The sequence below is a fragment of the Myotis daubentonii genome, chromosome 15 (genome assembly GCF_963259705.1).
Source record: "Myotis daubentonii chromosome 15, mMyoDau2.1, whole genome shotgun sequence".
Lineage (NCBI taxonomy): Eukaryota > Metazoa > Chordata > Mammalia > Chiroptera > Vespertilionidae > Myotis > Myotis daubentonii.
This window is the reverse complement of record NC_081854.1, coordinates 8,735,529-8,751,566: the sequence shown is the minus strand read 5'-3', so window position 1 is coordinate 8,751,566 and position 16,038 is coordinate 8,735,529. Positions and strand designations below refer to the sequence as shown.

General features: G+C 59.2%; 2 protein-coding genes across 2 annotated transcripts; one reads left to right on the top strand and one right to left on the bottom strand.

Annotated features, from left to right (window-relative positions):
* Nucleotides 1-10: 10 nt before the first annotated feature.
* Nucleotides 11-3,243, bottom strand: FUT1 (fucosyltransferase 1 (H blood group)). Its single transcript, XM_059665942.1, has 2 exons — nucleotides 3,024-3,243; nucleotides 11-2,547 (listed from the first exon to the last, which is right to left on the bottom strand). Exon 2 carries the CDS (start codon nucleotides 2,543-2,545, stop codon nucleotides 1,442-1,444), a length of 1,104 nt encoding a protein of 367 aa, XP_059521925.1. The 5' UTR covers nucleotides 2,546-2,547; nucleotides 3,024-3,243; the 3' UTR covers nucleotides 11-1,441.
* Nucleotides 3,244-6,303: 3,060 nt separating this feature from the next.
* Nucleotides 6,304-7,986, top strand: FGF21 (fibroblast growth factor 21). Its single transcript, XM_059665489.1, has 3 exons — nucleotides 6,304-6,826; nucleotides 6,984-7,087; nucleotides 7,622-7,986. Exons 1-3 carry the CDS (start codon nucleotides 6,595-6,597, stop codon nucleotides 7,898-7,900), a joined length of 615 nt encoding a protein of 204 aa, XP_059521472.1. The 5' UTR covers nucleotides 6,304-6,594; the 3' UTR covers nucleotides 7,901-7,986.
* The last annotated feature ends 8,052 nt before the right edge of the window (nucleotides 7,987-16,038 follow it).

Below are 16,038 nucleotides of genomic sequence, written 5' to 3'. Positions count from 1 at the left end.
ATGTGGACTTTTAATTCATACCTCCCTCTCCCACCCATGGCAGCTGAGTAGGGAAAAGCACCCCCCCCCAAAAAAAAAAAAAAAAAAACCACCATGAGAAGACTAGAAACAAGTCTGGAATAAAAGTATCTACTTTCATCCCCTTCAAAAAGGATCAAGGGGCCCCAGCTGGTTTTGCTCAGTGGTTAGAGAGTCAACCTGCGGACTGAAGGGTCTCAGGTTCGATTCCGGTCAAGGGCACATGCCCAGGTTGCGGGCTTGATCCCCAGCAGGGGACATGCAGGAGGCAGCCAATCAATGATTCTCATCGTTGATGTTTTTCTCTCTCTCCCTCTCCCTTCCTCTCTGAAATCAATAAAGATATATTTAAAAAAAAAAAAAAAAAAGCACTAAGGGGCTCCTGAAATCTGAGTCAAGAATCCGGTCCTCCTTGGCTAGATCCTAGCCAAGGGCACTCCTTCTTGGGTATGAGACTAGTGCAGGGTCTGCATACCCTTGTATCTTCCCACCCCTCACGTGCCCAAGGCCAGAGTCAGTGAATTCAGGGGCAGACAGACAGTGGTTGGCAAGGGGGACAATACCAGCAGCTTTCTGCCAGCCCAGAGGTCACATATATCCCAGTTGACTCCAAATCCATCCCATCTCCCCCAGCCGCCCAGCTGCAGAGGAAAGACCACCCTTAACTGAGAGAGGCATCCCATACTGGGGGGCAACATGTCAGTTTCTGAGCTTAAAAAAAAAAAAAAGAAGTCTCATTACATTTCTGGAAGTTCCAGCATTTCAGCAGCCACCCCCTTCCTCCACCTCCCACCTTTCAGCCTATCTGCTGGGGGCAGGGGGAGTGGCTTTCCCCAGGGGCTGAGAGTGGACTAGAGTTTCACTCTCCTCACAAACTGCCCCAGCTACATGTAATCTGTCTCCCATCAATCTTCTGGGCCGTGGTGAGGTGCTGAGCTTCTGATTGTACCTTTATTCAACTCTTCACCAAAGTGATCCAGAATTCCAGGACGCCCCCCCCCCCGCCCCAACCCTCTGCAGGGTTCTTCACGGGCATGAGAGCGTGCCCCCCTCTAGAGCAAATGACCCGTCTAGAACCACTCCAGAAACACAGGGGGCGTTGGCCAGCGCTTGCTCTGGAACACCCACGAGTTCCTTCCTTCCGTCCTGAGGGCCCAGGAGAAGAAAAACATCTCTTCTAGAAAAGACCTGAGTAGTTAGCACTAGAGAGGGTAGTTCCCGGCTCCTGGGGGACAGCCATCCACATTGTGGATGGCACCACAGGCGGCCCAGCCCTCGCCGGTCAGGACAATATTTCCTGCTGGTTCTAGAATGTTCAGCAGTTGCTGGAAGCCTCTCTTTCTCTGAAGGTCTAGCCAACTAGAATCACTCTCGAAACGGTGCCCGCCCGCTGCAGGACGGCCTCAGGCTCCTCCAGAAGCTGCTAGGCCCCGGGAGACGTAGATGCCTGGAGCGGAGACAGGTCTGCATTAATGCCCACCCACTCGGGCAGGAAGGCGGCCTCGGGCTTGAAGATCTCCAGGAAGCCGGAGTCGGGCAGGGTGAAGTTGGCCAGGTAGACGGTGTCTCCGCCCGCCAGGTAGGCGGCCCAGAAGCCGAAGGTGCCGATGGTCATGATGGTGTGGTTGCACTGCGCGAGCAGCGCGAAGTCCGTCCCCGGCGAGGCCTCCTGTCCGTCGCCGGCAAAGACCACGTCCCCCCGGGATGCGTCCACGTTCTCCCGGCACCAGGCCATGCCGTTGCTGGTGACCACGAAGATGGGGGCTTCGTGCCGGGCCCGGAACCACTCCATGGCCTCCCGCAGGTAGGCGCGGTCGCCCACCACCCCCTTCCAGCGCTGGGGCATGATCTCCAGGTAGTCCCCCCGGCGCACGTGGACACCCACGAAGGTGCGCGGGCGGCCGCCGGTGCCCGGCAGGCGGAGCCGGGCCAGGAAACGCTGGGCGCCTTCCCGGAGGTGGTCGTGCAGCGTGAACTCCCGGCGGATCTGCTCCCGGAGGTGGTGGAAGAAGGTCCAGGAGCAGGGGAAGCCCGACAGCTTCAGCCAAGGCTGCGGCAGGCGGGCGTACTCCTCCGACATCCAGTCGTGCAGCTCCAGGCTCTGCCAGGGCGTGCGGCTGTCCACCTCGGGCGCCAGCACGGGCAGGGTGACGCGGAACACGGGGGCCAGGGCCGCGTGCATGGCGGGCAGGATGAAGGCCTGGCGGCCGTTGAGCCGGGCCAGGGCCAGCAGCGTGGCGTACTGCCCCATCTGGTTACCAAGCCGGCCTTCCGGGGAGATGGTCCAGGCGCCCGAGGGGGGCGCGGGGAGCTGGGCACAGGAAGGGGAGGTGTTGAGGGCCATGCGAGCACCCGGTGGGCAGAAGATGGCAACGGGGGCCGCCACCAGGTGTCGGTCTGCACACAGAAAAGGCAGGTGCAGGCCGCCCGGGAAGAGGCCCAGGTAGAGGTGCAGGAAGGAGAGTCCCGCCAGCACACAAACCAGCAGGAAAGTCAGACACAGGTGCCGGCGGCCCAGGGTCCACATGGCTGCGGGGAGAGGAGGTGAGTGAGCGGGAGCTCAGAGCCCGGAGCCTCAGGGAGACTCGGCCGGCCGGAAGGAATCAGGGGCCTGAGGCTTTGCTCTCACTGGGGGGCCTGAGGGCGGAGAAGCTGGAGGTTTGGGATTTGGGGGTGGGAGGGGGGGGTGATTTCCAAAGAGAGCAATCGTCCGGGGGCCCAGCACCCGGTCCCTCGCTGCCTCCGCCTGTCAGGCCCACATGTAAATTCCACGGTGTGACTGTGTTGCAACTCCTCTCCCAGGTGAACCTGTGTGCGCGGAGGCGCCAGGAAGAGACGCGCCAAACAGAACTGAGGGCTGGAGGCCCGGGACTGATAAGGGGTCTTGGCCACCACCCGCCACCCCCCCCACCTCCCCTCACCCCCAGGAGCAGGAACTGGGGTTGTGGGTGCAGGGGGCTCCTCGGGTCATGGGGGTTAGAGGTTGCGATTGCACCTCCACTCACCTGAGCTCCTGGCAGGTGGCTGATCCGCTGCTGGCTTGGCCTGGGTCGAGCGCTGTTCCTAAAAGCAATCTACGTCCGGCCGCCCCAAACCGCAGACTCCAGGTTCCCGGGACCCGCAGCCCTGCCCTCCAGCCTCCGCCCCGCACTGGCCGCAGCAAGGAGAGTGGGCGCGGTCGGCCCGGCCTCTACCTCTCCCAGCCCTGCCCGAGCTGCCAGGCGGAGCCCCACCCCTTCCCCACACCCCCAGCCAGGCTGGTAGTCCTCCTGCCCTGCCCTCCGGGCACCCCCCATCCCAACCCCCCAGCCCCTCCCAGGCTTTGGCCTGGAGGAGGGCTCGGTCCCGGGTGGGCGGGTGGGCGGGCGGGCGGGCGGCCTACCCGGCCACCCAGGAGCCCCATCCTCGCAGGACTTGCAGGTGCCATGCTGGACCTGGGCGATCCGGTCCGTCAACCTCTTCGTCTTCCCCTCGGGTCCTGGGCTCCCCAGTGTCTGGATGTGCCCAGCCGGCCTCGCCCCAGCCGCCTGGGATGGGGCCCTGACTCAGAGCGGGCGGGGAGGGCAGTCCTGGCAGCCCGCGTCCTCCCGAGGGATGGAGAACCTGTTTGCCAGGTGGAAGCCGCCTCCAGCTCGCAGGGTCGGGCCTGGGGGTGTCCCCGCCCCACCAGGGGCCGCCGTCCCCCCCCCCCACATTCCACAGTCACACCCTCAGCCTCTCCTTTGGGGAGATTCTGGGTCTGGTGCTGAACTGCCGCTCTCCAGGCAGGCAGCTCCTGGAGGCGCCCCTCCCAAGCACGGGGAACCGGAAATGCCAGAGTGGAGAGCGCCTCTTTCATGCCTGCCACAGAGCCCAGAGCCCAGCACCCAGAGCCCAGAGCCCAGAGCCCAGCACCCAGAGCCCAGAGCCCAGCACCCAACACCCAGAGCCCAGCACCCAGAGCCCAGCGCCCAGAGCCCAGCGCCCAGAGCCCAGAGCCCAGCACCCAGAGCCCAGCGCCCAGAGCCCAGAGCCCAGCACCCAGCACCCAGCACCCAGAGCCCAGCACCCAGCACCCAGAGCCCAGCGCCCAGAGCCCAGCACCCAGAGCCCAGCACCCAGCGCCCAGCACCCAGAGCCCAGCGCCCAGAGCCCAGCGCCCAGAGCCCAGCACCCAGCACCCAGAGCCCAGCGCCCAGAGCCCAGCACCCAGCACCCAGAGCTCAGCGCCCAGAACCCAGCACCCAGCGCCCAGAACCCAGCGCCCAGAGCCCAGCGCCCAGCGCCCAGCGCCCAGCGCCCAGAGCCCAGCGCCCAGAGCCCAGCACCCAGCGCCCAGAGCCCAGCACCCAGCGCCCAGAACCCAGCACCCAGCGCCCAGAGCCCAGCACCCAGCGCCCAGAGCCCAGCGCCCAGAGCCCAGCACCCAGCACCCAGAGCCCGGCACCCAGCACCCAGCACCCAGAGCCCAGCACCCAGAGCCCAGCGCCCAGAGCCCAGCGCCCAGCGCCCAGAGCCCCAGAGCCCAGAGCCCAGAGCCCAGAGCCCAGCACCCAGAGCCCAGCGCCCAGAGCCCAGCACCCAGAGCCCAGCGCCCAGAGCCCAGCGCCCAGAGCCCAGAGCCCAGAGCCCAGCACCCGGAGCCCAGCACCCAGAGCCTGGAGCCCAGCACCCAGCATGGGAGCAGAGGCCTGGCTCTCCCGCGCAGGAAAGGAGCTGCCATGGCTGAGGGGCCTGCTCACCTCACCCAGGGCCGCGGCATCTGAACCCAGGACTCTGGAGTTGACATTTGACCATCATCCCCCAGGACAGGGCCAGGCTGAGCGTCAGGCTGAGGAAATCCAGGCGGCCAGCGCCTTCCTCCTTCAGAACGTGGTCCACGCTCTTCACCCTTCGCTTCCAAGAAGCTGCCCGTCTCTCATTCCTCTTGGCTCACCTGCCTGCCCTCCGCCCAGGCTGTGCTGGGGGCACCTGGTCTGGACTGAGGCCAGAGGAGGAGGCCGGGTGTTCGGGGTGCCAGCTGCTGGGCAGGGCAGGGGAGAGGCTTCTGGCCCTGGACAGCTGTGTCTCCGGGAGGACACGGTGGTCGCCTGGTGCTTGTTCGTTTCCTGACGCATCAGGGACCTCAGTGTCTGACGCCAAAGCCTAGATGTTCGGGGGGAACCAGACACAAGATGCAGCAGTGACTGGGGAGGCAGGCAGCTTACAGGCGCCCAGCCCTCCTCCCTCAGACCCAGGAGTCCAGGCCCCGGGCCCCTCCTCCCTCAGACCCAGGAGTCCAGGCCCCCAGCCCTCCTCCCTCAGACCCAGGAGCCCAGGCCCCCAGCCCCTCCTCCCTCAGACCCAGGGGTCCAGCCCCAGCCCCTCCTCCCTCGGACCCAGGAGCCCAGGCCCCCAGCCCCTCCTCCCTCAGACCCTGGGGTACAGGCCCCCAGCCCTCCTCCCTCAGACCCAGGGGTACAGGCCCCCAGCCCCTCCTCCCTCAGACCCAGGAGCCCAGGCCCCCAGCCCCTCCTCCCTCAGACCCAGGGGTCCAGCCCCAGCCCCTCCTCCCTCAGACCCAGGAGTCCAGGCCCCCAGCCCTCCTCCCTCAGACCCAGGGGTACAGGCCCCCAGCCCCTCCTCCCTCAGACCCAGGAGCCCAGGCCCCCAGCCCCTCCTCCCTCAGACCCAGGGGTCCAGCCCCCAGCCCCTCCTCCCTCAGACCCAGGGGTACAGGCCCCCAGCCCCTCCTCCCTCAGACCCAGGGGTACAGGCCCCCAGCCCCTCCTCCCTCAGACCCAGGGGTACAGGCCCCCAGCCCCTCCTCCCTCAGACCCAGGGGTCCAGGCCCCCAGCCCCTCCTCCCTCTGACCCAGGGGTCCAGGCCCCCAGCCCCTCCTCCCTCAGACCCAGGGGTCCAGGCCCCCAGCCCCTCCTCCCTCAGACCCAGGGGTCCAGGCCCCCAGCCCCTCCTCCCTCAGACCCAGGGGTCCAGGCCCCCACCCCCTCCTCCCTCTGACCCAGGAGTCCAGGCCCCCACCCCCTCCTCCCTCTGACCCAGGAGTCCAGCCCCTCCTCCCTCAGACCCAGGGGTCCAGGCCCCCACCCCCTCCTCCCTCTGACCCAGGGGTCCAGGCCCCCAGCCCCTCCTCCCTCAGACCCAGGGGTCCAGGCCCCCAACCCCTCCTCCCTCTGACCCAGGAGTCCAGCCCCTCCTCCCTCAGACCCAGGGGTCCAGCCCCTCCTCCCTCAGACCCAGGAGTCCAGGCTCCCAGCTGGAAGGACCCCCTGCCTGATTGCATCACCCGTTCAGGCTGACCTGGCCACGGTGGAATCCGTGCTCCTGCCAAGTGGGTCAAATATCACAGGTCAGGCGTAGAGAAGGTGACTGGGCGGGTCTGTTTGGATATAAATCCTGGAGCTTCGGCATCTCTCCCAAGAGCCTCGGTTGTCCCACGGTCTGGGAATCCACGTGCAAGAAGCACGCAGGCGCTTGGAGAACCTGAGCAGCAGTGCAGCCGTCGCTCTCCCGGACGCCCCGGGTCTGAAACAGAATCCGGACCCTTCCGTGATTCCGACTGCGGGCTGCGACCTCACCTGAGGACTGAGCCATTGATGGGCTGGGTCAGGGCCTGCTTCCAGGTCCCAGGACTGTGGGTCCCTGTGCTGGCTGTCCTGCTGGGAGCCGGCCAGGCACTCCCCATCCCGGACTCCAGCCCCCTCCTCCAATTTGGGGGCCAAGTGAGGCAGCGGTACCTCTACACAGACGATGCCCAGGAGACAGAGGCCCACCTGGAGATCAGGGCTGATGGCACCGTGGTGGGATCTGCCCGCAGGAGTCCCGAAAGTGAGTGTGGGGGCAGGGCCAGGGTCTGAGGGAGGAGGGGCTGGGGGGCTGGACCCCTGGGTCTGAGGGAGGAGGGCTGGGGGCCTGGACCCCTGGGTCTGAGGGAGGAGGGGCTGGGCAAAGACCATCTGAGTCTCTGACCACTGTCTTCCCTCAGGTCTCTTGGAGCTGAAGGCCCTAAAGCCAGGGGTAATCCAAATCTTGGGAGTGAAGACATCCAGGTTCCTGTGCCAGGGGCCGGATGGGACACTGTACGGATCGGTGAGTTTCCGGGACACCCTCCTGGGACCCAGTCCTTCCTCCCCCCGGTTCACCATGCGGGACCACCTCTGGCACTGGTGGCCCGGGCGAGGCGGGGTTCTGCGCTCGCTTCAGGGCCGGACCCCACCGCCCCCCCAAGAAACCCATGAAGCCGGGCTGTTGTTATCCATGTTTGCAAGAAGGGGAAACTGAGGCTCAGGCAGGGCCGGATACCGTGGCCCCAAGTCACGAGGCCTGTGAATGAGAGACAGAGGCTTGCGTCCCTTAACCCTTGCTGACCCCACGGCTTCCACGTGTCTGGCTCCTGGCCCGTGCAGGGACCGTGACCTTAGGGGGCAGCCAGACTCCCCGCTTGGTCTGGGGAAGCCTCAGCTGTCCCCTGGGCTGGAATGGCGGTCTTTGTGAAGTGGGGGACCGGAAGTGGGCCTCGCAGGACCCTGTAGGGGTGTCCTCGAGGCCGGGGTGGGAGGCCGGGCCCCGGGTCCTGCAGCCGGAGGCGTGGCCGTGGCTCTGACCTCTTCCCTGTGCCCTCAGCTCCGCTTCGACCCCGAGGCCTGCAGCTTCCGGGAGCTGCTCCTGGAGGACGGCTACAACGTCTACCGGTCCGAGGCCCGAGGCCTGCCCCTCCGCCTGCCCCAGGGGGACCTGCCTCCCTGGGGGCCCGCCCGCTTCCTGCCGCTGCCCGGCCTGCCCCCAGCGCCCCCGGAGCCGCCCGGGGGCCCGGCCCCGGCCCCGCCCGACGTGAGCTCCTCAGACCCCCTGAGCATGGTGTGGCCTTCGTTGCAGGGCCACAGCCCCAGCTACACGTCCTGAGGCCGCCGGCTGTGGATGGTTGGGTCTCCTCCTTATTTATTGGCTTATTTATCTTATTTATATTTTTACTTTTCTTACTTGGAACAATAAAGAGTCTGAAAGAAGAGTCCGCGTGAGCATGTGTGTTGGAGGACGGGAATGGGAGCCGCCTCCCTGTCTCCCGGCGAACCCCAAAGCCCCTGCTTCCCCCCTGTTGCTGGAAGGATGTGAGAAAGCCCAGCACCCCCCCTGGGCCCCCGTTTTCTGCTCCCCTAAGGTGTCCCAGGGACTCGGGACTACCCCTGCCCTTAGACAGCACAGAACTTATCCCCATTCACTGTATCCCAACCTCCTGTTCCTGTGATGGAACTGTTTCTCAGAGGTACCTCGGTAGCAGGGGGGGTATTTTTTTTAATGACACTGCCTGCACACAGCCTCATGGGAGATGTAGTTTTCTGGGTTCATTTGGCACTTAGAAATGGGAAGGCCTCTTCTCTTGGTCCTCTGAACTAAGACAAGGATTCTTGCATCTCTCTCTCTCTCTCTCTAAAAATCAATTAAGAAAAAAGAGAGAGCCCTGACCGGTTTGGCTCAGTGGCTAGAGCGTCGGCCTGCGGACTCAAGGGTCCAGGGTTCGATTCCGGTCAAGGGCATGTACCTTGGTTGCGGGCACATCCCCAGTGGGGGGTGTGCAGGAGGCAGCTGATTGATGTTTCTCTCTCATGGTTGTTTCTGACTCTCTATCCCTCTCCTTTCCTCTCTGTAAAAAAAATCAATGGAATATATTTTTTAAAAAACAGAAAAGAGAGAAAGAGATTCTATCGAGTCATGCTAATCTCTGAGGGCCCAGAACATACCAGAGCATTCCTTCTTCCCGTAGTCTTTTACTATTGGAGCTTGCGAAGTCACACACGCACACACAGGACATATGACTGCTGCTGCTGTTGTCATGTTCTCTCCCAGCCCTTGACTATAAGGGCAGCCCCTCCTCCAGGGCTGAGGGCTGGTGGGGGAATTCCAACGTCCACATTCCCTTCCCCCTAATACTGGTACTGGCTTGGCCCCACCACTTATATGTCGGGGTTCGTGGGGCTCCTCAGTCAACTGGCTTGTGGAAGATCGGTGAACCTCCGCTCTCCTGCTGGTCCTACGGGGGATTTTGGTGGGTGGGGTTCAGGGAGATAAAGAAACGGCTGCCTCACCTGAGTCTAACAGGGAGGAAACTCCCAGCGAATTCCAATGCGGGGACTTGCTGCCAAGCAACTGGCCTGGACTCAGAAAACGTCAGGGTCACGAAGGAGAAAGACAGAGGACCTGCTCGCGCGAACGGAGACCAGAGAGAAGCCCCTGGGACGCCACTCCAGGAGGAGGAACCTCCCCCCCTGCACGTTCCTAAGACACGGGTGGCGTTTGAGTGGTAGATAGTAGGACTCTGTCCACCTTACACTTTCTGATTTCGGTCATCGGATTGTGATTCTTGAAAGGAATGCCCTTGTCCTTAGCAAATACGCACTGAGGTATTTAGGGACAAAGGGACATGGTGTATCGCCAATGTTTACTCAAAGGTTTCTGGAAATGTGAATATCTGATCTAGAGAGAGATAGAGGGTGAACAATAGAGCAAATGGGAGGTGGGGGGTGGTGAGGATTGGGGAACCTGGGTAAAGATACACGGGGTTCCCTGTACAAGGCTTGAAACTTTCCTGTAAGTTCAAAATTAGACCAAGTTCAAGTTACTCCTGCCAAAAAATTCCACGCTGCACCCCCTTTGAGATGCATGGATAAGCTGATAAGAGGAAAGAGAGTTCGGCTGGCCGGCCGGCATGGCTCAGTGGCTGAGCATCGATTCCCGGTCAAGGAGAAGAGGTTGGCCCTAGCTGGTTTGGCTCGGCCTGCGGACTGAAGGGCCCGGGGTTGATTCTGGTCAAGGGCACATGCCCGGGTTGCAGGCTCGATCCCCAGTAAGGGGCATGCAGGAGGCAGCCAATCAACGATTCTCTCTCATCATTGATGTTTCTATCTCTCTATCCCTCTCCCTTCCTCTCTGAAATCAATAAAAATATATTAAATTTACAAAAAGAAGAAAGAGAAATCTCCAGATGCCCCGCCCCCTCCCGCCATGGAAAAAGAAAGATAGGGAAAGGGAAAGGAAGGGGAGGGGAAAAATAAACAACTCTAGAGAGAAATGAAACAGCGTGGAAAGTGTGACCTGTCCTGCAGTTTCCTGACTGGGACCGCGTTTCAAGGTGAAGCTCTAATGGCCGGACTCGGTTAAACTCCCAGGAGCCTGGAAGCGAGGGAATGCTACTCTCCTGGAGGGAAGGCACTTCTGATACACGCGAACCACATGGATGACCCTCCAGACACACGGGGACAGAGGCTAGGAGCCCCCCCTATAAAGAAACACCGACAACAGGCCTATTCCTGAAGGAGGAAGTAGGATGGGGGGTGCCGGGGGCTGGGGGGGCAGGGAGCAGAGGCTGCTTCCTGGCCCAGAGGTTCGATTTGGGACGACGAAGGCGATACAGTGGATAACAGTGTGAATGTGCTTAACCGCCTCCGAGCTGCACTTCACATGGTTCACATGTTAGGTGGGTCTCGCCGCAATAAAAAACAAAAAACCCCACCAGCCCTCGCCGGTGTGGCTCAGTGGATAGAGCGTCGGCCTGCGGGCTGAAGGGTCCCAGGTTCGCTCCGGTCAAGGGCATGTGCCTGGGTTGCAGGCTCAATGCCCATCCTGGTCACGTGCAGGAGGCAGCCAATGGGTGTGTCTCTCTCACATCGATGTTTCTCTGTCTGTGTCTCTCTCTCTCCCTCCCACTCGCTCTAAACATCAATGTTGAGGCCGAAACCGGTGTGGCTCAGTGGACAGAGCGTCAGCCTGCGGACTGAAGGGTCCCGGGTTCGATTCCAGTCAGGGACATGTGCCTGGGTTACAGGCACATCCCCAGTGGGAGTTGTGCAGGAGGCAGCTGGTCGATGTTTCTCTCTCATCGATGTTTCTAACTCTCTGTCTCTCTCCCTTCCTCTCTGTAAAAAATCAATAAAATATGTATTTAAAAAAAAAATCAATGTTGAGGATGAACAACAGCAACCACACCTTCCCCCCCAAACTGCACTCAGAACACCTCAGCGGGGCCTCCTGTTTCCGCTTGAGCTCTGGCCGGGGAGGGTGATTCTGTTCAAAAAGCGTGTAACCAGCGGGCCGACCGGGCACGTGGGCGGGGTCCGGAGTCACCCCGGGTCGCGGAGGCCGGGGACCCACCCGCTGGCAGAGCCGTTGGACCAGGGACAGGCCCAGCGCTGCCGGCCAAAGCAAAGGTCTCCGGAGAGACGCCACTCAGCTCCGATGTCACAGGGGAAGTCGTGAATGAGTTCAAAATCCAAAGTCACAGAACTCACCGGGGACAGCGCACGTGGCGCCTGCACGGAGCGAGGCTGCACCGCCCCGCCCACACCCGCCGCCGCGTGGAGCCGTCAGCGGACAACCACGGTCCCAGATCTGCTCATGGATTTGCTGGTGTGTTTATTTCTCTTGCTCATCCTCACCCAAGGACATCTTTTCTGTGGATTGTTTAGAGCAGTGGTTCTCAACCTTCTGGCCCTTTAAATGCAGTTCTTCATGCTGGGACCCAACCATAAAATTATTTCCGTTGCTACTTCATAACTGTAATGTTGCTACTGCTATGAATCGTCATGTAAATATCTGATATGCAGGGTGGCCTTAGGCGACCCCTGTGAAAGGGTCGTTCGATCGCCAAAGGGGTCGCGACCCACAGGTTGAGAACCGCTGGTTTAGAGCGTGGAAGGGAAGGAGGGAGGGGAAGAGAGAGAGAGAGAGAAATCGATGTGAGAGAGACGCATCGATTGGTTGCCTCCTACACTTGCCCCCACTGGGGCTGGCGATCGAACCTGCAACCCAGATATGTGCTCTTGACTAGGAATCGAACCTGTGACGTCGCCGTGCCTGGGCCAACGCTCTAACCACGGAGCCACGCGGGCCAGAGCTCAAGAGCTTTAAAAAAAAAAGTTATGATCAAATACACACAGCATGAAATGTGCCATCTTAGCCCCGGCCGGTGGGACTGAGTTGGTTGGAGCATCAGCCGGTACACTGAAAGGTCACGGGTTCGATTCCCAGTCAGGACGCATACTCAGGTCCCGGGTGTGAACCCCTGTGGGGGCGCATACAGGAGGCTGCCCAATGTTTCTCTCTCACATCAATGTCTCTCTCTCTCTTCCTAAAGTCAATAAAAGCATATCCTCAGGCGAGGATTAAAAATAATATGATCAGCCCAGCTGGTGTGGCTCAGAGACAGAGCTGGTTCAATTCCCCGTCAGGCACATGCCCAGGTTGTGGGCTCCATCCCCAGTAGGGGGTGTGCAGGAGGCAGCTGATCAATGATTCTCTCTCATCATTGATGTTTCATATATATTATTGATTCTTTACAGAGAGGAAGGGAGAGAGATAGAGAGTTAGAAACATCGATGAGAGAGAAACATCGATCAGCTGCCTCCTGCACACTCCCTACTGGGGATGTGCCCACAACCCAGGTACATGCCCTTGACCGGAATCGAACCTGGGACCCTTCAGACCGCAAGCCGATGCTCTAGCCACTGAGCCAAACCGGTTTTGGCTGATGTTTCTTCTATCTCTCCCTCTCCCTTCCTCTCTGAAATCAATAAAAATATGGTTTTTTTTAAAAAAAAAAACGGACTCAAAAACATTGCTTAGTTAGTGAGTTAGTTAATCCTCACCGAAGGATATTTTTAAATTGATTTTTAAAAAAAATACATTTTATTGATTTTTTACAGAGAGGAAGGGAGAGGGAGAGAGAGTTAGAAACATCGATGAGAGAGAAACATCGATCAGCTGCCTCCTGCACACCCCCTACTCGGTATGTGCCCGCAACCAAGGTACATGCCCTTGACCGGGATCGAACCCGGGACCCCTCAGTCCGCAGGCTGACGCTCTATCCACTGAGCCAAACCAGTTAGGGCTAAATTGATTTTTAGAAAGAGTGGAAGGGAGTGGGAGAGAGAGCGAAACATCGATGTGAGAGAGACACACTGATGCCTCCCGCATTTGCCCAGACCATGGCCTGGAATTGAGCCTGCAACCGAGGTACCTGCCCTTGACCTGAATCGAACCGGGGGACCCTTCACTCCGCAGGCCGACGCTCTCTCCCCTGAGCCAAACCGGCGAGGACCCCCCCTCGCCCTTTTGCAGGCGGGTACCCAGTTTTCCCAGCACCGTTTGTTGAAAAGATGATGATGAAATCTCCTCATGTGGGAAGAGCTTCTGTGTATGGACACAGCTATTCACAGCTATTTGTTTTCGGGGTAATGATTAATTAACTTCTAAACCGTCAACTTTCCTCTGATCACTCACTGACTCATTCCACGGCTAAAAATAGCAAGCCACGAATTTCACAATCCTAGATTCCCCCAAACACTTGAACATTGATTGTAGGTTTAATCAATGAACTTTTAACAGTCTGGTGTCACAGACTCCTCTACAGGTGCCTTGAGTGGAGGGATTAGGAAGCACAGATTGCCGGTCGTAAACGCAGTCACGGGGACGTGAGGCACCGCGTCGGACACACGGTCACTCATGTTGTAAGGACTGTGAATGGCATCAGAGGGCACGTATCAGGGTGATCACCTCATAGGTCATACAAATGTCTGATAACTACAGCATCTACCTAAAATTAGAATAATCTTGTATGTCAACTGTAATTGGAAGAAAAAAAAAACTTGAGCCCTATTGGCTCAATGCATAGAGCATCGGCCTGCGGACCGAAGGGTCCCAGGTTTGATTCCGGCCAAGGGCACATGCCCGGGTTGCGGGCTCGATCCCCAGCAGGGGGCATGCAGAAGGCAGCCAATCAATGATTCTCTTTTATCATTGATGTTTCTATCTCTCTCTCTCCCTCTTCCTTCCTCTCTGAAATCAATAAAGAAATATATTTGCCGAAACCGGTTTGGCTCAGTGGATAGAGCGTCGGCCTGCGGACCGAAGGGTCCCAGGTTCGATTCCGGTCAAGGGCATGTACCTGGGTTGGGGGCATATCCCCAGTAGGAGATGTGCAGGAGGCAGCTGATCGATGTTTCTCTCTCATCGATGTTTCTAGCTCTCTATCTCTCTCCCTTCCTCTCTGTAAAAAATCAATAAAATATATTTTTTAAAAAAAGAAATATATTTAAAAAAACAACAAGAGTCCCTTTAAAAAAACACACAAAACTTGAAAACAATACCAGTACACGGAGAGACAGTGCCTTGAATAGAAGAAAACCAGTAATATAATCTTTTTTAACAATATATATTTTATTGATTTTTTACAGAGAGGAAGAGAGAGGGATAGAGAGTTAGAAACATCAATGAGAGAGAAACATTGATCAGCTGCCTTTTGCACACCTCCTACCGGGGATGTGCCCGCAACCAAGGTATGTGCCCTTGGCCGGAATCGAACCTGGGACCTTTCAGTCCGCAGGCCGACACTCTATCCACTGAGCCAAACCAGTTAGGGCAATATAATCTTTTCTAAAAAATATATTTTTATTGACTTCAGAGAGGAAGGGAGAGGGAGAGAGAGAGAAACATCAATGATGAGAGAGAATCATTGATCGGCTGCCTCCTGCACGCCCCCTACTGGGGATGGAGCCCACAACCTGGGCATGTGCCCTGACCGAGAATTGAACCGGGACCTCCTGGTTCATAGGTAGACACTCAACCACTGAGCCATGTCGGTCTGGCCAGTAATATAATGTTGATCTTTTTTTTTTTTTTTAATGTTTTTATTGATTTTCTGGGAGAGAGAAAGGGCGAAGAGAGAAACATGGACGTGAGAGCACAAACGTCGATGGATCAGCTGCCTCCTGCACACCCCGTGCGGGAAGGAGGCTGCCCCCAGGCATGCGTCCTGACCAGGAATCGAACCGCAACCTTGCGGGGCCTGGGAGGACACCCCCCCCGCCCCAACCGAGCCACACCGGCTGGAGCCTGCTTCTTCCTCTTCCCTGGGATCTTTCTCACCCAGAACAGAGTTCTTTTAGGGAAGATTTGTCTTAGGAGTTAGGCTTTGCTCATCCACCAGGTGAGGTGAGGTTTGCAGTTTGATGGTTGAAGGTTCGTCCCTGGGTCCCTCCCAAGGGGAGTCTCACCCAGTTCCAGGAGGAGACCCGTTGTTGTTGTTGTTTTAATATATTTTATCGATTTTTTACAGAGAGGAACGGAGCGGGATGGAGAGTTAGAAACATCGATCAGCTGCCTCTTGCACACCCCCTACTGGGGATGTGCCCGCAACCAAGGCCCATGCCCTTGATGGGAATCGAACCTGGGACCCTTCAGTCTGCAGGCCGACGCTCTCTCCACTGAGCCAAACCGGTCAGGGCTGTTGTTGATTTTTGTGTGTGTTCCGCGCTCCCCCGCCCACCCCCCCTTTAAACAGTCTCATGATCACATGACTTAGGAAGTTGATTCTGACGACCCTGAGTTATCTCATATCTGTTTTCTCAGTGTCCGATCTTTTTTTTTTTTTTTTCCAGCGTCCTATCTTTATAGCAGGGCCTGGAGAACGTGTCCTAAGCGTCATGCTTTTATTGCATGTGTCGGGGTGCCCTTGGGGTTAATAAAACTCCATAGGTTTCCCGTGTACAGTTCTATCCTACGTCACCTGCCCAGAGTCACCTCACTTCCCCACCCCGGGTGGCCAGGTCGCTCAGCAGCTGTCTGCTCCGGGGTCTGCTCTGCAGAACGGTGGGAAGGGCGAGGCTAGGGCGCACCCAGGCCGGGCATGGCCCCTGCCTGTTCAGGGGAGGCTGTTGCTTTCTTTTCAGCGTGAGGCTCGCCTTCAGACTCTGCGGCCCCCTTTGCCGGCCAACGAGAGGGGAGAGGGATGGGGAGGCCCGTCAGGAGCCCGGGAGGCAGGCGGTGGGACACAAGGCCTTCTTTCCGCCTCCCGTCCAGCCTGCGCCTGGCCAGCAGCCACTGCTCGCTCAGCCCTGCGCCCCCTTGGGCAGAGGCACCGTCCCCAGACACCAGGCCGCCCTGGGAGTCAGCGCTGCCCGAGTCCCACGGGGGAAGGTCTGAGTTCTGCCCTGCGGGCCGGTCCTCCCAGGGCCTGCGGGCCACAGGGGTGTGAGCTGTTCCTGGTGACG